Genomic DNA, 24,881 nt, shown 5'->3' with positions numbered 1-24,881 from the left:
TCTCTCCTGCTTCCCCCATGCACAACCCAGAGATGTCTTTACCTTTTCCCATTCCTCTTGTGTAAATAAAATGGAAATGGCATTTCTGCACATCCATGAGATGGTAGGTGGGTACCTGGAGCAAGCAGAACATCCTACCCTGCTGACAGAGGGAATCACTTTTTTTCTTGTTACCCCACCATTTTATTATGTATTTACAAGCCTCTGTCACATCTTATCTCTCTCATTGTGCTCTCACACTGGAAACCTTGCGATAAACCTGAAAATGCCCTGTTTTGTTATGTTGGCATTTGTGACTTGTGGGTGGCAGGTTATATAATGTGCTGGTTTGTATCCACTCAGTTACAGTGATTAGCTATCTAGTGACTGTGGTTGTTTTTGCTTTTAACAGCATAGGGAGCTATAGTGGGCTCCCCCAAAAGACAGAATGTGTTTGTTTCTCTTTGATTGTTGCTGACTGGCAGCAATTCTTTATGACTTGCTCTATGTTTTGAGCAGTGTCTTCCTTCTTGCAATGCTCCTAGCTTTGTACCTGTTCTCTAAAATAACCCAGTGGCCCAGTGCTGTGAAATGCAGGAGTGTTACTCAGGCTTATTATGCATTTCAAATCCGTCTGCATGCTTTAAAAAGATGTATGACTCTATTAATGTGGTAATTTTGTCCTTCCTTACATTCATGTTCTCCGGTAAAAGCAACTTCAGGAGGAGCCTGTGACTTTGCTTGGCAGATGAAATTAAGATGTCCATATTAAATGAACCTTGAGCAAGCAGCAGTATATGTTTGGTGAGCTGCCTGCTGTAATTGAAGTGTGTACATTAGAGGAACGGAAGCTTAATTGGTTGAGGGTGTATAGCGGGGCAATGGTAAAAAAAGCAGAGCAAGCAGCTGACAGTCTAAGCAGATATAGACATAAAAATGGAACTGGAGATGAGTAAGCTTGCATTGAGAGAAATTCTCAAGACACACACCAGGGCAGTGCTAATGTGAAACTCTTTTCAGTTCTACACACCTCAGCAGGGGGTTTGCCGTGCTGGTGTGAGAGTGTGTGTCAAGAGGGACTGGAAAGCCACATGTGAGCTTTTGAGAAGGAGGGCTGGGTCAGCTGTGGTACCGAAAATATTTTTGTTATTTTGTGGTTCCATTGCACCGTGAGGGCTTTCTGTCACTGAAGGCCTTCCTTAGAGATGGAAGACAAATGGGTATGGGAAATTACCAACTGCCTCTTGGATGCAGAGTGTTTATTTGGGAGAGTATGGGCTGGCAGAGATTGCTGTGGTTGCCAGTTGGAGTTGACTGCTCAGATTTGGCATCAGTGGACATGGCAGCAATGCAGAACAGAGCTGTGGAGAGGAGGTTTGGCTTTATGTCATCTCTGTGGAGCAATTAACTGTCAAAGAGTTTGTTTCTACATTTCCCATAAAAAATGTTGGTAATTTTTCCTATCACTCTTGGCATTTTACTTTGGCTAAACTGGTGTGGTACTGAAGGAGAGGCTGCTTTTTATATTCCTTTTTTTCTTCTTCCTGTCTGCTTTTGGAGGTGCTGGTCTTAGTGTGCACGGAGGTTTCCCAGCTTGAAGATACAAACACTGGGGACATCCCTGAAGAGGACAAGGCTAACCCAAAGGCAGCTGCTGAGAATGATGTGTGCTGAGCATTAGTGCAAGGCTAGGCAGGTTTGGCACATATTCAGGGTTTCTCCTTTGGAAGAAGTTTGGATTACATGTAATTTTGTTCCTGGCACCTGAATAACACAGCAGGGAATGAATGAGAAATGTGCATGAGCTGAGCTGTGTTTCTAAACCATCCTCTGCCCACGTGGGGATGCTGAAACATATCCAAGCATGTGTGGGCTGTGCCAGTGACCAGCATTAAAAGGTGTTGCTGTTTGGGGATATGGGGGAAAGGGATCCTTCTTTCCTGCTTTTGGTATTTTCATCTGCCAGATGCAGGTGGCTTCCTTCTTTTTAACTGGCTGAAATTAGGGTCTCTGACCTATGGAGCTGGCTTCCCATCAGGAGGCTGTGCTCTGCACCGATCGTTCATTTAATATGCAATGATTTCAGATGTCGTTTTCTGTTAGTGGCTGATGGAAGGGGACTCAGTGTGGCACAGTGAATACTAAACAGAGGGCTGTTTTCCAAGGAGGTGAGTCTGTAGCCATGTTGCTCTGACTCTGAGGAGATTGGGCACTAGTCTTGGCCTTGCTCCATTTTAGAGCTCAGCACAAAGCAGTGGTTATCTAGACAGTATTTTCACATTTTCCCCACTTTGTTCTGGTGTGGAGTCCATGTCCCTGTGTGTTGCCTCACTGCTCTGCCTGGGGAAAAAGCCCTTGCCACCTCCTTCTCTGCATGACAGGCAATGCTGAAATAGCTTGTGAAGGCTGCTATTTCCATGCTGGAAGCTGGAGAAGCTGCACCAACCCGTTAATGAGGACGGGTGTTATGGCTACTGTTTGCTTTTACTGTGTAAATGAAACTTCTGTACCTTTCCAAAAGTGAAGGGTAAATAATATATGCCATCCCCTCATGTGAAAGAATTGTGTTACCTTGGCTCAGTCCAGCCACCACCAGAGACAAGAGGAGAGTTGAGCACAGCAGTAATTACCTTGCAGAGCAAGGGCTGGCACCGGAGCTGATGTTACTTTCCTGCTCCCTTCAGCCAAGGCAGGAGGGGGCAATTTGGCCACCGTTAGGTCTCCCTTGTGTGGGGCGCTGGTGCTTGGGCACTGTGCTGCCAGAGGCCGTCAGGGTCACGGTCCTGTGGCAGGTGGGGCAGCTGCCACCTGGAAGTGGTCCTTGAGATTGCTGTCATGGGTCTCCCTGTAGCACAGCACCGTCCAACATCAGCTAAGGAATGCTGCTGCAGTGCTGCTGAGCAGCAGGAGGAAAAGGCAAGGGCTGCACTTCATGGAATAGCTGCAGGCATGACAGCGGGAGCTGTGCAGGTTACAGAGATGTGAAATGCTGCATCTCCTGTGCTGGAGGGGAGGAATAGAAGTGAGATGGGAAATCTAGTACCCCTCATGGATAATTTCTTCTGATCTTTTCTCTGTGCTAAAGATCTGTATGCACACTGAAGCTGCCTGCCTTTTAAATCAGCATACTTAATAATTGCATCATTTCATGCTCCTTGTCTGCAGTTCTCTCTGCTCCCAGGTCAGAGAAGAGACCTTATCTGACTGCTTTTCTGTCTTTTAAGGTTTGGAATTCAGCCTTACCCCAGGCTGTCTATACAACCAGCACAAATTGTGGCCTCATGGCTTTGTGCAAGTGTAGTGTGACTCTGGACACTGCCAGGTTGTTGTTTTATACCCCTGCTAGGCCATTTGCAGGGAGAACAAGATAGCTGATCTGTAGAGGTGAGAGTGCCATGCCTCCTACATGGCACAGGGAGCCTCACTCAAGTTCTTCAGCCTCTGTCCCAGTGAGGCAGGGCAGGAATTGGTGTCTGGGGCCCTGGGCAGTCGATTCAGCGTGTCCTTTGCAACTTGGGGTGCCTTAGGAGAGCAGTGAGCTGGGGGCTGTTGGAGAAGATGAAAATGGAAAACCTTATAAATATGATTACCTGGCAAAACATTTTGAGAAAATGGAAACTATAAGCGGGATTGAAATGAAATCCATCTTTGAGATACCAAACCTTAGTTACTGAACAACTAGAAAACAAAAGTATGGCCAGCTGAAAGTAATCTCCTCTTGATTGAACAATCCCCTTTGCTTGTAGACAGGTCCAAGGGTCAGAGATGACCCTACTAGCATGGCATAGGGTGTCTAAAGAGTAGTATTTAGAGTTTCAAGTGTAACACAGTATGGTAATGTAATGCTTCTTATAGGCTGTATGTAAATGCTATAGGATTTGTATCTTGTATTAGATTGGTTAGTGAAAATTAGAATATTCAACACAGAAGATGATTTATTGTATTGTAACGCGAACCTCGTGCTCTTACCCCTCTTACACCTCGCTCTCTTACCCCTTACCCCTTGCTCTCTACTTTCCTTACTCTTGCCCTCCTACTCTCACAGGCCTGCTCCGAGCTGCAGCTGGCAGCTCCCAGCAGGGCCCTTCTACCCACGCCCTTTGCAATAAACCAAAAGTTCCAACCCCTGGCTTTAGAGATCTCTCCGTCAGTCCCGACCGTCCAGACCACCGACACTCCTAGAGGGGGCTGCTGTGACATGGTGAGGATGGTGCTGACTTTCTTCTGGGTCTTGACAGCAGGGAGCAGATCATGGCTCGGTGCTGCAGATGTAGGAAGGCCAGGGGAGTTGAGAGAAGGAGGATGACTATGCTGGTACTTTCTTCTCTGGGGTAAAGGGAAGGGTCATGGCTTTAAGGACTTCGATGAGGTAATTGAGCTGCAAATGCAAACAAGCTTAAGTGAGAGGCTGTCACCTCTAAGCTGTCCTGAGACCCCAGGGTGCCTCACTATGCCACGTGGGTGCTGGTGGCCCCAGGGAATGCCTGCCCTGCAGCAGGGGCACAGGTGCTGCTGTCCTGGTGAAAGTAAAGCAGGTGCTGGAGCTGTGAGCTCGGTATTGTTCCCCTCTCTTTGTGTCTCTTGGCTGTGCTGGTGCCTGGAGGAGCACTTATGGAGGAGGACAGAGCATGAGGAAATCCTTGATCCATTATCAAAGGACTCACATGGAGACGTAGGACTCTGTGTCCGCAGCATAGCAGTTTTTCTGAATTGCACATATTACAGGAACAGCCCTGGCAATCCAGATGCTCGTCCAGCATGATCTTGCCTGGAGGACAAATGCTTCCTGGGGAGGCGGTGTCCAAGCACCCGTACGCCCCATGCAGGATTTCACAGTGCCTGCACGTCAGGGGCTGATGCTGTTGCAGAGCCTCATCTCGACTCCCTGACAGCATGCTAGGAGCCGGCACTGGAGCTTGGCTCTGCTCTAGGTGTGGCCACACACTATTTTTAGCTGCTTGCTGTGGCCAGGATGGGAGCTGGTTGTGTGCTTTATGGAGATGATGACAGCACGGGCATCTCTCTCTCTCTCTCTCCATGCTGCGGGCTTTGCTGAGGCAGCGTGTGTGGAATTGGTAATAATCCTGGATAGGAGGCAGCCTTGCCTTGTGCGTGTGGGAAGCAGTAGGGAGTCAGAGCTGCAGGTCTTGTGGTCACCTTGCAGGAGATCCTTAAGAGAAGTACTTTGAAAACCACTCAAATTCTGTAGGTGTGGTTGAAAAGTCTCCTGCTCCACAGCCCCAGTGCCTTGGTTGTTACCAGCTGCATGCAGGACGCTGCCTGTGTGCAGCAGCTTAACTCTTAATGCCAGTAGTGACAGCAGGAAAGGTTTGCAGTGGCCATGAAGAGCTTGATACCTGCTGTGGGGATGCCCTTCTTGCTCTCAGAAGAGGGGGGCTGAGGAGGGTGGGTGCCTCAGCCCTCTGTTTTTACTTTATTCTTTGTTTCTAGCAGGTATGGATGGGAAGAAATGCAGTGTGTGGATGTTTTTACCTCTTGTCTTTACCCTGTTTACATCAGCTGGATTATGGATAGTGTAAGTTATCTCCTGCTGGTTGGATGGGAGGCTGCTTCTTATTAAAGAGTCTTTTGGGGATGCTCTGCCCTTGAGCTACTGTGGGGCTGGGAAGGCACATGATAGGGGCAGGGGCCAGTCTGTGCCAGTTCATGGCTTGAAGTATCACATTTTTATTCCTGAGTTTCTGTGCTCCCCAGGCCAAGTTGCTGACCTTGCTTTCTTCCTGGTATGTGTTACTGGGAGCTGCCTGAAAAGAAACAGCCAAAAATGTAAAAATTTCCTTTAATCACATTTTCTTTGAATGACTCAGCAGAGCTCTTGGAGGAACACTTAGGCCCTGCTTTGGGGTAGAAATTCAAAATCTGCAGCATCCAGCACCACACTGATGAAAATCTGCCAGCAGCTTAATGCTGACACCTCACTCTCTCCCTAATGCTTCTTGCCAAAATGCACTCAAGACACACACTTCCCTGAGCTTGGCTCTCTCCAAGCATGCAGGCAGATGACTGCAGCATGGATTTGGGAGTGATAAATGTGTTATCAGCAGCTATACTCAGGCTGAGAAGCAGTTATGTTGCAGGATGTGGCTTTGACCATGGTCTATGGATGCTGTTTTTCAGCAGTAGGGGCAGCTTAAGCCTTTTGTTTGACCTCCATTGCTTGTTTTTCTTGTCCCATCCCCTCTCTATTAAAACCGCTTTTGTGGATGGAGTACCATAGTACTTACTGATGATTCACAGTACCTCATGAATCAAAATGACTCAAACTAAAAATGAAAACATTCCCCTGGCTCGTTATTTTAAAGGCATCTCAGTTCAGTGACCCTGTTTGTGTACTCAATCATGCAAACCAGATGCAACACGAAGGCACATGGACTGAGAAATAAGCAAAACTGCCTGCTTGTGCAGAGAGAAACACAGGCTCCTCCAGCAGATCCTGCCAGTGGACTTTGAAGCACTTAATGTGTTGTTTGAATGATATTTAGAATGGAACCTAGAATGAGATTTTACACTATTTTCCTTTTTTCCCCCTTTTTCTTGACAGGTACTTTATAGCAGTGGAAGACAACAAAATTCTCCCACTAAGTGTACCAGATAGGTAAGAGCTGTTTGTGGGCTTTATATTCAATCAGTTGTTTTTTTGAAATAATGAAACAATTACAGGAAAATGGGAAAGAAAACCTTGAATCTTTATTCCTGTGCCTGTGTCTCTTAGGAAACCTGGTTCCAAAAGACCACCTTATATAAGGTAAATGAATTATTTTCTTCCAAGTACTGTTCTGGTTGATGGTTGCTATTTATGTGTCTTTGCCTTATAGAGTTACAATGATACACTTTATATTTTCAAGTATTGCAGGTGATGCACCTCCTGCAAGCTGTGTGTTTAGTCAAGTCATGAACATGGCAGCATTTCTAGGTAGGAACCACAGCTGGAGTTTCTTTCTTTCTGTTTGTTTTAAGAGTCACTGAAACTTAAGTAATATCCTGTACATATTCTTTTTGAATGTGATGATGTGAAACCTTTTGAACTGTCATTTTATTGCTTCTTCTTCCCATTGCAAAGAAAGAAATGTAACAGGGGAAATATAACCTCCAGACTGCAAATGTGTCGTGGGAGGTGTGATGGTAGGTGCCTGTCTTGGCCTCGGTGATGATGAAATGGTTGTGTTTAGAACTTTTGCTGTAATGAGAAAAAAGGGCTTTAGGGAATCAATGCAGAATTGATCCTCTAAATTTCAAGAAAGCAAACTTTAGGCTCTTCTGGAAGATATATACTGAGCAGAATACCTCAGGAATCTGCTCTTGAGGGCTTAGGTGTCCATGAGTGCTGGTCAGTTTTTAAGAACCACATTTTAGAAGCACAGGAGCAGGCAATCCAGCTATGTGGGATTGTGCTCAAAGAGTGGAGGAGAAGACCAGCTTGGCTTAAGAGGAAAAAGCCATTATGTGGTCTCTGGAAGAGAGGTTAGGCTTTCCAGGAAGATTGCAGAGCTGTGGTTTGTATATGCAGGGAGAAGACAGGAAAGGCCAAAGCTCAGTTTGATTTAAAACTGGTCAGAGTTGTTTCAGGCAACAAAAAGAGTGGTTTTAAGTATGTCAATGGCAAAAGGAGGCCTAAAGAAAATATTGGGCAGATACTTGTTAAAGGCTGTAACCTGACTAAGAGGGATGAAGAAGAAGCAGAGGCATTCAGTGCTTTTTCTGCCTCTTTAATAAAATGCTCTAATAAAATGCTTTAAAGATTTTAAAGTCTTTAATAAAATGCTGATAGAGCTTGGGCTGTCCAGTCCTCTCAGTTGAAGGACTACAAGTATGGGAGTGACTGTCCATTTGTGAGCACTGGAATTGTCAGGGACCAGATGTATCAGCTGAATGCTCACTAGTCCCTTGGTCCTGCATGGGATTCATCCCAGAATACTGAAGGAGGTAGTGGAGGTTGGGGCAGGACCCCTCTCTGTCATCCACCCAAAGTCTTGGGATTCTGGGGAGGGCCCTGCTGGAAGCCAGCGTTATTCCAGTCTACAAGAAGGGCATGAAGAAACACCCAGAGACCTACAGACCTGTTGGTCTAACCTCAGTTCCTGGGAAAAATTACAGACAAGATGATATGGACACATTTAAAGAATAATGCAGTCACCAGGCACAGTCAGAATAGGCTCACAAAGTCCTGTTTAACAAATTCAGAATCCTTCCATGATAAAGCCACATACCTGGTGGATGAAGGGATGGATGTAGCTTTTCTGGATTTTAGTAAGATTCTGATGCTGTCCCTCACAGCAGCCTTCTGGAGAAGTTGTCCACCTGTGAGATCAGCAGGATCCCAGTGAAGAACTGGTTGAAGGGCAAGACTCACAGGGCTGTAGAGAAGCTGCATCTGTGTGCCATCCAGCCACCAGTGGTGTCCCTCAGGGCTCAGTTCTAGGGCCAGTTCTGTTCGATGTTTTTATCAACAATCCACATGAATGACGGGAAGGCACCATCAGGAAGTTTGCTGCTGATCCCAAACTGAGAGGTGCTGCTGGCTCTCCTGAGAAACCAGGTGCCTTCTAGAGGGATCTAGGGACCTGGGACATTGGGCAGTAATTAATGGGATGAAACTAAACAAGTCTAAATGCTGTATCCTGCACCTGGGATACCTGGACTCAAGTATGAATGGGAAGAGGATGTGGAAAGAGAGGTGTGGATCTCTTCCTCCTCAGAACCAGTGACAGGACGTGGGAATGGTTCAAAGCTGCTCCAGGAGGAGTTTAGACTGAACATTAGGGAGCATTTCTTTACTGAGAGAGTGGTCAAACACTGGAATAGGATTCCTAGTGAGATGGTTGATGCCTCAAGCCTGTCCCTGTTTAAGAAGCATCTGGACAATGCCCTTAATAACATGCTTTAGCTTTTGGTCACCTCTAAATTGGTCAGGCAGCTGAATTTGATGATTGTTGTAGGCCCCTTCCAATAGAAAAAGTCTGTTCTCTTCTAATCTCTCCTTTGTGGATAAAGTCAATCTTTTCTTTACTGTATTTGTGTAGTTCTGAGAGCTGCTTTTGGCTTGTATCTCTGACTACCTTGGTTATGTCAAAGCTAAAGGAGAGGAAAACTACAGAAACATGCTAGAAATGTGGGAATTAGTGAAATTGAAAATACTAGTGTTTTGCACGGAATGCTTTTAATCCTATTCTATCATTCCCATCTGGATTTAGAAAAAGATCACATACTTCCAGGAGTCTCTATTGTAGAAATAGAAATTAAAAAGTTCCTGTACCTAAGCTTGAGTAGTCACAGGTGGCTGCCCCAGTCAGTTTCCTGGGGATGAAAAATAGAAATCTTCTTTTTGGTGGGAACAAAGTTCTCATTTTTAAGGATTGATTCACTAGAGCAATTATGAAAGAGTAAATTCAAATATCTTTCGCAGTTTGGATAAAAGTAGGTATTTTTCACTTACTGTGCCCTTATTTTCCTAAACCATGTTTTTGATATTATACCAAGGGTTTTGTGGAAAATGTAGATCTAATTTGCTAAGGCAAACTTCTTACAACAATATGAGCTGCATGCTATCAATTTGAGCATGAGCATAAGAAGGTGTTTGACAGCAAGCAAATTTCCCTGTTCAACTAAATTGATTTGTAGTGGTCTGGCTTGAATTGCATCTGAAGGCCAACTGATTGCCTGGCTTTCTGTGTTCTTCCATGCACCATTCACTAGGGAGGGCAAGAATACACAGTTTGAGTATTTTCTGGGGTTATGCCATATCATATGATGTATGATATACCATGTTGATCATGTATTATATACCGTAGTGCTTGGGGGAGTTGTTAGCTTGAAAGGAATGTTATTCCATTCTTCATGGAAAATTGTTTGTGGCAACAGAACTTGTTCCCAGAGGAGAAGAAGAGGCAGTGGGCATTATGGCAAACCCTACAGAAATATGTATGTGCCATTCATATGTTTTTTTTAATACAAGTGGGGTTTGACATACCTCTTCCAGGAGAGCTCAGGACTTGTGAGTGGAGTGAAACAATGCAAATCCAGGTGCCACTAAGTGAATGCATCATGTGAATGTGATAGACTCTGTGCTGGGAGCTTCACAGGCAAGCAGGAGGGTGTTCTTTCCCCCAGAAATTTGCAGACAAAGCATGAGAAAGAGAAGTCTGGAGCTTGCTGTAGCTGGATTACAAGAGAAATGCTTCCTGTGCTTGGTCTTGTCCCTGATTACAGAATTCACAGAATGACTAGGTTGGAAGAGACCTTCAAGATCAAGTCCAACTCATGCCCTAACACCTCAACTAGACCATGGCACCAAGTGCCACATCCAGTCCTTTTAAAAACACATTTAGGGATGTGTCCACCATCTCCCTGGGCAGACCATTCCAGTACTTTATCATCCTTTCTGTACAAAACTTTTTCATAATATCCAACCTATATTTCCCTTGGTTCAGCTTAAGACTGTGTCCTCTGGTTCTGTCATCTGCTGCCTGGAGAAAGAGACCAACCCCCACCTTTCAAGGAGTTGTAGAGAGCGATAAGGTCACCCCTGAGTCTCCTTTTCTCCAGGCTAAACAACCCCAGCTCCCTCAGCTGTTCCTCACAGGGTTTCTGTTCCAAGCCCCTCACCAGCCTCGTTGCCTCCTCTGGACGAGCTCCAGCATCTCAAGGTCCTTCCTAAACTGAGGGGACAGAACTGGACACAGCACTCAAAGTGTGACCTCACCAGTGCCAAGAACAGGGGAAGAATGACCTCCCTGCTCCTGCTGGCCACACTATTCCTGATTAAGTGGGAGGGGGCTGTGCAGAAGCACAAAGCTTGCTGGCCTGCAGGTAGAAAGAGGAGGAGGGGATTGTGAGCCCCCAGGCAGATGTTTGCTGCAGCAGGTTCTGCCTACTGATGCCCCTTGCCTTGTGTTTCCTTCCCAGCACTTGTTGTGGCTGTCCTGCGCTTCATTCAGCTGAAGCCAAAGGTGCTCACCCCTTGGCTGAACATCAGCGGCTTGGTGGCACTGTGCTTGGCCTCTTTTGGGATGACCCTACTCGGCAACTTTCAGGTACTGCTCTGCAGGCTTGGACTGCTCTGTCTGCCATGTGAGTTCCCTGCTTTTCTAGTGGATCTGCTCGGGTCTGTGAATGACCTGTGATGTGAGTCTGGGAGAAGCATGTGCCCCAGCTCTCTCTTTACCTGCTCTGCCCCCTCTATCTGCCACTTGTGTGCCGAGATGAAGGGCCTCAACCACTTTCCACGTTTCCAGCAGGATTTGCACCTGCATGCTTAAACCTGACCTGCTGAGAGCCACTGCAGGAGCCTCCTGAATCTCTGGAGCCCTGGGAGCTGGCACAGATGGCTCTGGATAAGAGGGTTGAGCAGGAAGTTTGCAGACACATCTGTGGAAACAGATGCACAAATGCCCATACAAATTTAGCAGATGGCTCAGTGTCCTTCTTTTAAAACATTTGTTGGTTTAAATCCACCTCTTGCTGATCCTCAGACCTACCAGGAGAGGGACACAGCAGAGGAGTGCCAGGACTTCTCCAGATGTGATGGGTGTCTGGGTGAGGGCCCTCCCATTCTCCCTCTGTTCTGCAACGTTATAGGAGCAAACATCTGCCACATCTGTAGGGATGGGTGTCCCCTGTGATCACATTTGCCTCTGTCAGGGCTGCAGTGAAAATCAAGGTGTTGGAGTCAGTGGAGTCTCTGCCTCTCACTGGGGCACAAGCAATGACCCCAAATAATGGCAGGAACTGAGAAAGGTCAGTGCAGGCTGGCTGCTTCCCTGGCTTTGCATGACAGAGACCCAGTACAGAAATGGTACTTGTTTTGTGGAGGGTGAGGAGGATCTCTCTGGATTGTACAGTTATTGAAGAAACTTGATGTCCTTTACAGTTGATTTTTTTTTTTCTTTTTGAATGAGATGTGAGATAATTTGACTTTTATGGATTTGGTCTTCCTAACTCCACAGCACAAACCCAAAACCTAGGGTCTTGTTTTTTCACAAAGGCTTCCCAGTTAGGAATTATGAAGCCTTTGTAACAGCTTTGTCTACCTCTGAGAAGACTATTTCTAGTACAGGACAGGCACTAGGAAACAGTTTTGGCCTCTCCTTCCTTTTCTCACTCTTCAGAGGAAATGATTGTAATGTAGCAGTAGATGCTTTGAATCATGCCTGGCTATAAATTCTGATTATTCTCTGATACCTGATTCTAATCATCCATTCCTTGTTAGTTACCTGTATCCTTTCTTAGACCTTTTGCCAAACATGAAAGCATGTGGTAATGAGACCTTAGGCTATGCCTCTCCCTGCCTGTCTGCTGAGCTGAATGTGGCATTAAAGCATATTTCTGGAAAATTACACATTGGGTTTTTAAAGGGATGTTATAGCTGTGAGTCCCCTGCAGTGCTGATTATCTTGGGAAAGGCAGCTCAGTCCTATTTTTGCCTGAATGATTATTTGGACCTACTCTTGAAAGAAATTCAGGGTAGAGAGGAGAGGAGATATCAGTGGAGGCCCAGCAACTAGATTGTTGTCCTGTAGATTGTGTCTTATTTGATGGATATTTGTTAAATCATCAAACAAGAATTAAGGTTGCAGGGAGAAGTTACAGACAGGTGGTTTCTTTTCTAGAAAAGCCTCAGAGGCAGAGGGAAAATGGAAATTGTTTGGCTTAAGTCCATGCTGGACTTTTTGAATGGATTTGCAGCCTCAAGGGAACTTTTTGCAGATTCTTGCTAGTTGAACCTGGCTGTCATTTTGCCTTGCAGTGTTGCACAGTCACTGAGCCCTGTGAGACAGGGCAGCCCAAGGAACAGGGAAGCACTGGCACTCCATAGAAGTTGGGTTCATGTTCAGTGGTTGAGGATGGGCAGAAGAGGAAATTTGGTGGGAGAAAATTGCCTAACCAGGAGCATGTATTTGTGTTTTGGCTTGTGCTAGCTCAAGGGGGTGTCAGGGCTCTGCTCCCTGCAGCTGGCACTGAAGGTGCACAATTTGCATCCATTGCAGGGAGCTGTACAAGACGCACAGTGAGTTGTCCTTGCCTGCCCTGGCCATCACCTTGAGCAAAGGAAGAATTTATTTCTGAGCTCTGCATTTGTGAGTCTTGTCAGGGAGCTGTGGAGACAGTCCCCAAGAAACTGCATTTTCCATGGCACTCTTGGGCTTTGGGCAGAAGATCTGCTTGACTGTGACAGCTTCAACTCACCTTGTTTCTGTTACACTTTACACCTCTGCCAGAAGAAATGATACAGCATCTCTGTCTCACACCCCAGTGATCCCCACTCTCCCCTACCCCACCTCAGCAGCAGCTAGTTAGCTATCAGATAATTCCTGTTGTATTTGTTCCTAGCTTTCCAATGATGAGGAGATCCACAACGTGGGCACTTCGCTGACCTTTGGCTTCGGGACGTTGGCGTGCTGGATCCAGTCTGCCCTTACCCTCAAGATCAACCTGAAGAATGAGGGGCGGAAAGCTGGGATTCCACGAGTGGCTCTCTCAGCCAGCATCACCCTCTGTGTGGTGCTCTGTATCCTTTTGTCTTGCTCCCCAGGAAGCCAGGTATTGTGTATGTTCTGCAGAAGCTCTTCTCACACCTGTCCTAGGATCTCAAAGCATTTTGGAATGCTACTCAGGCTGTCTTCATGGTACAAGCCTATTTCAGTGCCATACTGTGTAGAGTGATGCTTCCAGATTTCAGAGAAAGGAACAATTTTGCACGTGATCTAAACAGAAGGGAATATTTCACAGTGTGGATTGAAAGGTGTTCCCATTGCCTGCAGTGGGTGCAGTGATTTGATCCAGTTCCCCCTGGGAAGCTCGTGGCAGGTAGGGGCCAACGGCCAGGTCTCCACTTGCTGGCTCTGTCCCTGGCTAGTTGGATGTTCAAGCAAATCACTGACTTCTCTGCACCCAAGTCTTCCCCTCTGTTAATGTTTATTAACATTAATAATATGATCTGGGATCAGGAAGCCCTGGTCTGTGTAGGAGAGCTGCTGTGCTCCATGGGCATCATTGAACACCTGACATCCCTTTCATCTCCAGCATCACATTTACACTCTCCTCATGATGGCTGGATGGGTTGACTTACCCAGGTGACTTCGTTCAGATTTTTTTCCCTGTTGGCTTTCAAACTGGTTGGTGTCTGCTCCCACTTGTGTTCCCTGACTTTCCTCTTCCAGATTTCATCCTTATGGCCCAGGGCATTCACATGCATGCTTCCAGGATCCAGTGGGGCCTAGTGATGTGCTTCCTGTGCTACTTTGGCACCTTTGCAGTGGAGTTCAGGCATTATAGATTTGAGATCATTTGTTCTGAGTACCAGGAAAACTTTCTGAGCTTTTCTGAAAGCTTATCAGAAGCCTCTGAGTACCAGACAGATCAGGTGTAGCCTGTCCTCTGGCGGGGGGGGAAGGGGCAGGTGTGATCTCATGGGTGAAACATGACCTCATTTACACTTTTTTTATGAGTTTGTTTTCATGTGCAATCATAATGGTATTGCCAAAGGGCTCTGAGGGTGACTGTCTCACCAGGAACCAAACAAACAGAGGTATCTGCTGGAAGAAGAGTGGATCCATCTCAGTGAGGGAGCACAAGCTGCTTAGTTGTGCCACCAGTGGCTCTTTCTGAGCGGCTCTGTCACACTTCTGTTGTTCAAAAAATTCAGCAGCCTGTCCTTGTGATGCCCTGCTGAGACCAGTCCTGTTCAGCCCACCCTGCAGAGAAGGAAGTAGAGGAAGCAGACTTCTTCAAACAGCAAGAGTCTTCAGGAGTCACCGGCTCCCGAGTCACCAGACTGCATCTTCTGTGGTTTTTGGGTTGTTTTCTTTGCTGCCAACTGGGGAAGCTTGGTAGGGAGAGCAAGAGCAGCTGTTTGTTTCTTCAGAACCTGGAATCAGACACGGAAGACCCCAGTGGACTGGCTTTTAAAGATGGCAAGAAGGCAGGCATTTTTTCCAGCCTGGAAAGCAGCTGATGGTAAATCTGGGTTTTCTGTGATCAGGAAGTGAGACTTAGCTGATGCTGCCTTGTATCCAGGCAGATCATCCCCAGGCCAGAGGGGGTGACGCAGTGGGATGCTGTGCTTGGCTTCCTGAGGGGACTGGTGGGAGTGAGATGCAGAATTAAGATGAGAATGTCTGTGTGCTCTGAAGACAACCCAGAAAAGGCTGCTTTTTCCATATGTAGTGCTTCCACCACACATTGTGTATAGTATTTCAGAAGATTTTAAATTTTTTTTTCTTTATGTTCACTGAGGGGGAGAACATTGTGTTAGAGACAATAGGCTCGTCTGCCATGAGAACAGTACCAGTGGTTCTAGGCACAGAGTTTGGTTTTGCTCCTTGTGCAAACCAAACTTCAGACATGCTGGTTTGGGTTCTCGGCCCCTCAGTGTTGCCAGTTGTCCTGAGTGGAGCCTGCCACAGGTTTAAATGCACTTCCAAGGTGCCAGGAGGGAGTTCTGCCCTTGAGGCTGGGTAATCTGCCTAAGAGCTGGAGGTGCAAGAAGGGAACAGCAAAACCAGAAGGGCTTCTCCCTCCCTATAGGGAGGTTTTCAAACAGAAGGTCTGTTTTCAGAGAAGGAGCTTAAAGCCCATTTTGAAGACCTGATTTTGGGAAGGCTGCTGTACTGGCAGGGCAGTGATGGGAATTGCTTCTCATGAACATGGTTCCTATTTTCCTCCACAAATCAGGCTCAGCTTAGGTTTACATCTTAGCTGTAGGAAAACAAGCAGTAACTAAAATGGTAGGAAAAGGCACTTGAAGGGGAACTCCTACTGCTCTGTGGCATTTTTGACAAGAGACAGAAAAGGCAAAAGGGCATTCAGTCTTCTGCAAAGGTCACAGCCCTCCCTTGAGAGGACAAACAGTTGAGACAAACTCAACTGTGTGTTAAGTAGAAAGCTTTCAGCCGGCCCTTTGTTTCCTGTGCACCAAAACTTGTTCTCAGGCAGCTGTTAAAAATCCAGAGCATTTTTGGCCAGCAGAGCGTTGTGGATTGCTGAAGGCTCCCTCCTTGTAGCAGTGTCATTAGTGGAAAGCTTTCCTGGAAAGATGTGCTGAGAGTGGCCAAGGACACAGCAGTGTGAGGTGCCAGCTCCCTTGAGGTTCATCCAGGGAGCTCTTCCTGGGCAAGGGCAGGAGGGGGCAGTCAGGAGAACACGCAGGTAGGGATCCTCTTGCACTGGCACACACTCGATCCGTATGGAGCACAAAATAGCAATTTGTTCTGAGGGTGTTTTACTGTAAATAGTCCACTGTGACTTTTTTTCCCCTAATTAATACTTCCAATTTATTATTTTAGCTTTTATAATTTTATCGGAGGAAAAAGAAAGATTATGTGGTTATTTTTTTTCTTTTGCTCCTTTTCCTATATGCAATCCAAACTGAACTTCAGGTTTTTAGTGATAATTCTGTACATTTCTTAGAGTATTTCTAACAGCACATTTCAGTACAACTAAATGACAACTGATATACACTGAAACATGACCACTAAATAAAGTGCTTTTATGGAGAAAGTGAGTTTTATTTTTGTCCCTACCCCAAGCATAGCTTTTTGATGGCAAAGGCAAAACAAAAGGTGAGTATTTATTTACAGTGTAATGATTCACATTATCACTTAAGGAAGCTAGGGATCATTCAGCCATGCAGATACACTTATTGTAACAGCACTAATTAGCAGGCTCTTTCTAGGAGCAAGATCACACCCATTGCACAGCCCAGAAAGGCATCTGGACTAGTTGCCCCACAGCCTGACCTGCCACTAATAGATTTTTAGAAAGGCCATGCTGGCACAATGTGGTTTCCTCCCCAAGTGCCTGTCTCTTTCTTGTTCTTTACCCATCAGCCTCCCTCAACAGGGACAGCTGTAGGTGTAGATCAGAGCTCAGGAAGGCAGCATGCACATATTCTGGCTGTGAGGGCAAGACACCAGTGCATGAATGCCAGCAGCAGGGAATGGGGAAATGGGGATTTCAGATAGGAGTTTCAGACTGCCTCTGACTCCACTACTACCTGTATAACCTACCTGTGGCTCTCACTCCTGCACTGAGCCACAGCTGTAATCCTAAAATGGTCAGGGAGGTAGTACAGCTTCCTTGGCAGGACAAGGCTGCTGCCTTAAAGAAAGGACTGGGGAAGGTGAAAGCAGGAACACAGTGTTCACAGGTTTAGAAATAAAATAATAAAATTTGCCTTTTAGGTGCTGAGATCACTGGTGCTAAGACAGGAAGGCTAAATGCTGTGATGGAGTGAACACAATGAAAGCAAAGTTGTGTTTTTATTTACTACATTAGGAAAAACTCCATGACCGTCTGATCTACATTGGCACAACTTAGGTAAGGTGGAAAGGTCAGGGATTTAATTCTTATCAAATGCAGCAGGATGTTTGCCCTCAGGAGCAGTTTGTCAAGGTTTGCTCATAGCTGATCAGTGCTATGAATGTGTGACTGGGTGAGGTTGGTTGGAGGAGGAGCTCCAGGGGTCAGAAATGCTGTCAAGCTGACTTTGGGGTTCAGCCAGTTGTATCCCATAGCCCAGCACCACGATGCAGTGAAGTGTGTCCAGAATTTAATTTAAAGCTGTATTTATATATACTCGACTTCATTCTGGGTAGGGTGGCTGTGGAGCTCTAAGGAGCTTCTATATCTAAGTTGTCCTGTTTTGTACCTAGAGCTGCTGCAGACAGTCAAGATACACGTTGTTCCTTGTCTAAAGAGCTTGCCTGCAGCAAGAGCTGGCTTTTTCTACTGTATTTTAGCCCACGCTTAGCATTTTCCTTTGGGAACCCTAACTGTGAATATTTTTGACTTAGCCAGAAATCCTATCTGCAGGGAGAAGCTCACATATACCCCCGTGGTCCCTAGCACTCCCTCTGGGACAAGGGGACATAAACTTTGTTTGCAGACTGCTTCTAAAAATGACAGAGCTCACGGTGGGGCATCTCAGCACCAGATTTCAGTGGATGAGTCTGAAGGAAGCATTCCCTTAGCTAACTGCTAGCCAGGAAAGACGAGGAACAGCAGGACTCATGGGTGCTGCTCCCTGCCCTGTTCCCAGCTCCAGCTGGCAGCAGGCCTCTGTCCTACTGCACAAGGGACCCCACACCAAACTCTCCATCCATACCTGCCTGCACGAGGCCCAAGACATAATGTGGATTTAGTTCGAAATTCCGATTATGGACAAAATTAACCTAACATTTCACAAGGACAATCGGGTGAAGCACAGTCTTTTGTGCATGCACCGCTTTCCCTAAGTGGAGGAAGGCAAGAAGAGTTCGGTGAAAGACGAGATGAGGCTGTAATAGGATTTCTCATCGTCTGTCAGTCCTGCGTTGCCCGGTCTGATCACCACAGCCACGTGAGTGTCTGCCTCCTCGGCTGCACTGGCTTCTGAAACAAACAGAGTGGGGAGAGAGAAGCTGAGAGCTGCTTACTGGCCTCTTCACATCAGGGTCCTTAAGGCTTGAGGATGCCCCAAAACACTCGAGTGCTTTTAAAGACTGAGAAAGCAGCGTTTGCACGTGGCAGGGCCCTAGAGAGGAACCAGCTCCTGGCAGACCTGCTGTTGATAGCTGTAGCTGCAAGAATGGACAGGAGCTGGCTGCCTCACCATCCTCTCCCCTCTGCCAGCTGATGGCTGTCCAAGGCACCTTGCAGGCAGCACACACCATCAGCTCGATTCCTGTCATGAGGCTGTGGTCAGCCCCCCTCCCCCAGTCACTTCTCACAAGCTTCTTTTTGCTCCCTGAACACAAAAGGCCACTGGAAGATGATCCAGGGAAGAGGAGGTAACTACAAGCTCCCACCAGCTCTGCTGCCAAGGCTGGGGAGGAGGTAAGGACTCGGGGGGACTGAGCTGGTTTAGACTGAGACCCAGTGCCATTTCTGCCAGAAAGATGTTTCCAGCAAAAGCAGGAATTAAATTAGCTTCTCAAACCCGAATTTCCAGGGGTCAAGTGTTGGCAACCTGAAGCAATGTTTTCCTGCTGCTGAACACAACCCAACCATGAGCAGCACAAAGAATCAGCCACATAGCAACACAGCAAACACCATCGTTTCCCCTGGCCAAACCACTGACCCTGTTTGTAAATGGGGCGTGTTTCAGCTCTGCTTCAGCAGTCTCTCCTTCCTGGTGGTGCAAAGGCAGGTTTTCTACTTGACCTATTTTCCCTCATCGCAGCACTGCACACGGATATCCCATGGCTGTGTGCAAGCCCGGGTGTGTAAAGGAGGATGGCAGCAGCTGGAGAGAAGGTGCTGAGGCATTTCTGGGGTGCTTGTGAGAAGTCAGCAGCACACCTCTGAAGAGCACCTGCCTCTCCTGCACAGGTGAGAGCCAGCAGGACTGGCAGGTGACATACCTCGAGGGACATCTGTCAGGAAGAGGATGTTGTTGGTGGCACACCCAATACTGGCAGCAATCCTCCTGTAGCTCTCACTTTCTACCTTGGGGCCTATTTTGGTATCAAAGTGGCCATCAAACAGCTGAAAGAGAGAGAGAAGCACAAGCCATTACTGAATGCCACCTGAAGAGCAGGGATAAACCTCCCTCCCTCCCTTTCTGCCACAGTAACGAGGAGTTGGTGCAGCCATGCTCTCAGTCAACTGCTTGAGCTGAATTCCCATGGTTCAAACCCACTGCCCCACCTTACTGTCACAGAATTCATACCCAAAGTATTACAGCAAGGGAGATTGTGAGGGGAGTGCTCTGCAGGGGGAGAAGCTGTAAGGAAGGTGGTAAGGTTATCTACCTCTAGGATATCACCTTCTGTAGAGTATCCAAACAAAAGCTTCTGGGCTTCGACGCTGCCTGAAGAGTAGATATAGACCTTCATGCCTGCTTCCCGCCACTTCCTGATGGCTGGAACAACGTCCTCGAAGATTCTGGAGCAAAACAGGGCAGCAAGTAAGGGCAAATCCAGAGGCACCTGGAGGCACATCATTAGCCAGGCACTGTGACAATTAATTTGTCCCATTAGTTTGCAAGGGAACTTAATTTTCAATCTGCTCAGGGCTCCTGGAATCAGGCAGTCTCTTTCAGCAGCAGGTGATGCCGAGCTGGGCAAGGAGATTTTCGAGATCTCACTCCTTGAATGCAGCCAAGCAGGCAGCTTTCTTCACAGTTTTTGGCTCACCGTAAGACAATTTAGCCTTGTTTTTAAAAACAAAACCAACGTGATATCTGTCTCTCTTGATTTGTTTTCGGGTTTTGTTACTTTCTCTGATGGATGTTTACATTTTTCTGTGAGTTCATTTTCTTTTTCCTCCTTCCTCATTTGACAAAACATTTTGTGAATTTATGGGCTTGTTTTACTTAGAGGCCTGAAATGCATAGTTTAACCAAGTATCCCTTAAATAAGATCAGGCTTAATTTCAGTTGTCCCTACTTATGCACTTCTGTGTTACGGCTGACACATAAAGAGGAACCTGAAGGTAAAAAGAAGTGGAAAGGCAGGAAAATCACAGGTAAAAGACAAAGGAGGACGAAACAACTGAGAGGGTCTGACTCTGCAAACCTGGCTTGTTTATACTTCTTCCAAAATACGAGTGCAATTTGGGGATAAAAAATGCAAGACAGAGAACTGTAAGCAGGTCACACTTGTGTGTTAAACTCTTGGTTTACCAAGAAATCTCTCAAATACTGGCTTGTCTGCTGAGCTAGTGATGCTACTTGTATTTTTAAGTGGTGCTGTTTCCAGGAATAGATTATTAAACTATTCTGCTAATAAACTTTTAGGAAAGATGCCCCCCATAGCTGCCCCCCAGGAGGGGACACACAACTACTCACACAATTACTCACTCTCCTTTGACGTGCCCAGTGGCATAGGCTGCCCTCCACATGTGGCCCTGCAGCTGCTTCAGTGCCGTGGTCTTCCTGTCCAGGGACATCTGCCAGTGCACGTTGTCCACGACCGCCTGGATGACGCGCTCCAGCTCCTCTTCCCCACTGCCGCTCTCCAAAGGGATCGGCACGGCCCCGTCCAGGCTGGAGTCCTCCTGAGCCTGCAAAGTGGTGTTAGAGCCTGGTGTTAACAATGCCAAGCTTGTGGGTTTGATCCCTGTACTAAATCATTCACTGAAGAGTTGGGCTCGCTGATCCTTGCAGGTCCCCTCCAACTCAGAATATCCTGTGATTCTGTGCGATCATCCGTGATAAAAAGAGGGAAGAGGTGGAACAATTTCAACACCTCTAATGTAGGAAAGTGGTCTAACACCTGCCTCCATGCAGACCCCTGTGCAGGACACTGCTTCAACTGCTCTTCACACGACGGGTTACAATGTTGTCTGAGTGCTTTTCTCAATGGAAAATTGAGACTTCAGTTGTGTTTAGAAATACTTGCTTGGACTGTACTTTCCAAACCAAACAATTAGCATTACTGTAGCCATATTGTAAATACTCTAATGAGACTATGGTTGCTTAAGTATTTAATTACTGTAATTAAGGCAAAGAAGCAAATGCATCTGTTGGCTTCAGCCACAAGCCTCAAATTGATGCTGTGTCTCTGTACAGAGGCAGCATCCACTGCTCTGCCATCCCCCTGTGCTGCTTCCCAAAAGAGGTTTGGATTCAACAAGAGAAGGCAAAAAAGTGCAGGCAAAAAGCTGGAAAGTCTTTGTTCAACAGCCTCCCAGGGGCTGTGAAGAGCAAGCTGAATTGAGGAAAGCTGCTGCCTGCCAAGCACAACCCCAGGCTTTGGATGAGGTAGAATCCAACCATCAAGGCAACCGGCCTCTTTGGATGAGGGCAAAGAGAGAGGGACAAATGTGGGGTGACCAGGAGAGTGTGAGTGACCTGAAGCCTCAGGCATGCTATGAAAATGCAGAGACATGGAATAACTGTTACTTACCTGTTTCCTCAGAAGTCCAACATCCCGCTGGCACTCCTCCTCCTCCCAGTGAGCACGCAGATACTCCTTCACGTTGTCTTTGATGTAAGGGAACAAGGTCTCCTGGCAGAAAAAGAGGCTGCTACTTTAACCTGGCAGAGGTAAGGCTGACTGACTTTTAAAGGAACCGTTCACACGTGCTGCCGTGTACAGTCATTTTCCCAAGTTTTAGCTTCCCCTGCAGTCCTGCAGCTGGTGAAACTTCCTGCCAAGGGTGTCTGCCTGGTCACAGGACTGAGCCAGCCTCAGACCAGGATCAGTCCAGGTGGACTTTTTTACATAAATGTTTACATAGCTGAAAGTTTTAAACGCTGTGATGGAAAGGTGGGTGCTGACTTTTCCTGGGCTTGCCAAAAAATGTCTCAAATGGCACACGTGACCCCACATTCCCACCAGCTGAGGAGTACAAGGCTGACAAGTATGTACTCTGAACAGGTAAGTTATGATATTGTATTTTTGATGGGGCACTTGTCTTAGCAAAGGTCATTCTGAAAATACATCTCAACCTCTCGCCAAAGCTAGAGGACCTTTTAAAATGAAAAGCCTGGTCTGGTGACACTGAACTCCACAGGACAGTCTTGCAAATGAAATTAAATGGGGTTTGAGAAAAGTGCCACAGGAAAATTACAAACCTTCACAGAGGTCCCAAGGGCAACCAGTAATAATTACAAATTGCTCTCATTAGTGGTGTTTCACTAGTCAGAAGCCATAGGCAGCATCTCTGGGTGTGAAAAATGCCTCAGGTCAAAAAGGGCAGGGAAGTCCTTCCTTTCGGGTAGGGAACTGAGCTTTTCTTAATTGGGAAAAAACTAACCTGAACCCACCTCTCCTCAAAAAATGGCCCATAGCTTCTTGTTGTATGTCATCTTTAGCTTGTTACTGAATTAAGAAATCCGTGGTCCTGAGAGTGTGATGTGGTGGCAGCACTGCAGGATTTTCTATTGCTGTAATATTGTGTTTTCCATGTTATATATTTTAAAAACAATGCAAATTGCCTAAAGAATTACCACAAACTTGTCTAGGGAAATCAAAAGCCTGTAATGCCCCCAGTTATTTTCTCATTTCCTTTACTTTCAAACTATCCTTTAAATTGTGGAGGAAATTAAAGAGAATCCACTGAGAAATGCAGTGACCTGCTGGCTTGGTTTAACCTCCTTTACAACCCAGATGTCAAAAGGACCCGATTGTTTTTCAAAAGCAGTGTTTCATACTCTTGTGCTGGCTAAGGAAAACTTCCAAACAGACTCTGAAAGATCAGTGGATTCTGTAATTTGGGGATACCCACATGACAGCTGGAGTAGTGGACAGCTAGTGGGACAGATAGTTTATGGATGTCAAAAGTGATTCCAGTCAATGATGTACTAGGTTTAATAGGCTGTGAGTCTGTGTGGAAGAAAGACTCCAAATACTCTCTTTTCTGGTATTTTTCCTTAATCGACCCCTCAACTGACCCATTCTATTTCCTTACTTGCAAATTCAGTAATTCTAACATTAAAGAAAGCATTAAATAAAATCGTTTAATGTTGAAAAATAATGTCTGCTGAACCATCAGTGGACCTTTCAAAGGCAAATAAAGGTTAACTAAGAGATCAAATGAAATAATTTCTTCCAAGTATTTTCAGGATTTCCATCAAACTGAACTTTATTGAGAACCAAAACTCATTTGGCCTCCCTGCAGCAGAAAGACACTAGGTGGAAACCCAAGGTCTCAGGTGCGTGGCATATTGCACAATTGCAAAACAGTTTCAAGGTGGACAGAAACAACTTAGTTGCTCTGTTAGATGTTTAGTAAGAAAGCTGAGCTCTCCAAACTGTTTGAATTGAAAGATACTGAGGGGAAGGAGGCAGCTGCAATGCCATCTAGGCCTGAAGTTTCTTCAAGATCGTGGACAGGAAAGATGTAGGTCATGCTGTTAATTTGGTAAACCGTGTTAGCAGAAGCCTCTAGAAAGCCTGGCAGGAGCCTTCACCTGCTATGTGGGTCACAAAACACCTTTGGAAGCCACCGGCTGCAAAGATCTACCAAAAGCTACAGTGTCTCATAGAGAAATCCCGGTTAATTAAGGGCAGGAGAAGGGATACATCGTTCGCTGTTTCAGCAAGCCGCTCCCTCCTGCGAACCAAAGCCTCCCGGAGAGGAGGGACCCGCGGCTATCAGCATTTGCGGTTCTCCTATGACTCGCAGACTTCCCAGTCCCCTCGGTTCTGCACCTGACCCAGCATTTCCAGCATTCTTAAGCTTTTCCCTAGGCAAGGGAAGCCACTCGTGCACCCGCTGCCACCACAGCACACACAGCTCGGTGTGTGCCCTGCGCTGGACACGCTCCTCCGGCACACGGGGGAGATTTGGCTGTGCCAGCCTCCCGAAGGGAAAAGGCAGCGGATAACCCCGGGAATTACCGATTACTGCAAATCGCTGACTACTGAAATTAAAGCCAAGAAACATCGTACTTTAAACAGACGGCACTTGAGGCTCTGTGCAGACCCGGGTGCGGTGCTGCAGCTCCGGCCATCAAAGGAACGGCGATGCTCGAGGGCTTTTCCCGGTTCGGCTGCGAGCGCTCCAGCTGCCCCATACCCATGAAAAAAAATCCCTGACCTGCCCGAATCCCAGCGCTCCCAAAGGGAGCCCACCAAAGGGGCGGCCGATCTGCCAGACAAGGCGTATTTTCTCCTGAGCATTATTCGGAAAAACGCAGAAAACAGGTGACGCCTTTCGCTCCCGGCGGCACCTCGGCCAGCCCTGAGGCGAGCTGCCAGTGCCGGGGAGGTCACGGCACGAACGGCGATGCTACGGGAGCCCCCCGGGACGCCAGGGCTGGGGGGTCACGACAGGAGCGGCTCTCACCTGGACGAAGGCGATGGGGGTGGTGGTGCCCTCGATGTCCAGCAGGATGGCGCGCACCTCCGCCGGCACCGGCAGCACGCCCATGGCGGCGGCGGCACGTGGGGCGCACCGGGGATGCGCGGCGGCGGGGAGCGCCGCGCCGGCTGTGCCCGCCCACGGAGCGCCCGCCC

The 24,881-nt window shown here is 47.0% G+C and overlaps 2 protein-coding genes across 9 annotated transcripts in view; one reads left to right on the top strand and one right to left on the bottom strand.

The window, feature by feature from the left end:
- TMEM150C (transmembrane protein 150C) overlaps positions 1–16,494 on the top strand; it is a 22,170-nt gene extending 5,676 nt beyond the window's left edge. For 4 of the 7 annotated variants that reach the window (XM_088164041.1, XM_088164043.1, XM_014880575.2 and 1 more), the window contains 7 exons: positions 5,434–5,515; positions 6,542–6,595; positions 6,713–6,745; positions 6,846–6,913; positions 10,903–11,030; positions 13,327–13,504; positions 14,157–16,494. In XM_088164041.1, coding sequence (XP_088020167.1) covers positions 5,434–5,515; positions 6,542–6,595; positions 6,713–6,745; positions 6,846–6,913; positions 10,903–11,030; positions 13,327–13,504; positions 14,157–14,365 — 752 coding nt within the window. In that variant the 3' untranslated portion in view covers positions 14,366–16,494. Of the gene's footprint in view, positions 1–5,430; positions 5,516–6,541; positions 6,596–6,712; positions 6,746–6,845; positions 6,914–10,902; positions 11,031–13,326; positions 13,505–14,156 lie in introns of all 7 variants that reach the window. The other 3 variants (XM_088164039.1, XM_088164044.1, XM_088164040.1) reach the window with 1 other exon arrangement.
- On the bottom strand, positions 16,474–24,881 carry ENOPH1 (enolase-phosphatase 1). 2 transcript variants are annotated; one of them, XM_014880570.2, is made up of 6 exons: positions 24,712–24,881; positions 21,825–21,926; positions 20,777–20,979; positions 19,728–19,860; positions 19,338–19,461; positions 16,474–18,366 (listed from the first exon to the last, which is right to left on the bottom strand). In XM_014880570.2, the coding sequence occupies exons 1-6, from the start codon at positions 24,793–24,795 to the stop codon at positions 18,227–18,229; spliced, it is 786 nt and encodes a 261-aa protein (XP_014736056.1). In that variant the 5' UTR covers positions 24,796–24,881; the 3' UTR covers positions 16,474–18,226. The 2 variants fall into 2 exon arrangements, with proteins under 2 accessions (XP_014736056.1, XP_088020164.1); XM_088164038.1 differs by having other exon boundaries at positions 16,474–18,363; positions 24,712–24,877.

Source organism: Sturnus vulgaris, chromosome 4 (genome assembly GCF_052056855.1).
Source record: "Sturnus vulgaris isolate bStuVul1 chromosome 4, bStuVul1.hap1, whole genome shotgun sequence".
In the NCBI taxonomy this organism is placed as follows: domain Eukaryota; kingdom Metazoa; phylum Chordata; class Aves; order Passeriformes; family Sturnidae; genus Sturnus; species Sturnus vulgaris.
Note: the sequence above shows the minus strand (reverse complement) of the source record. Positions and strands in the feature narration are given on the sequence as shown.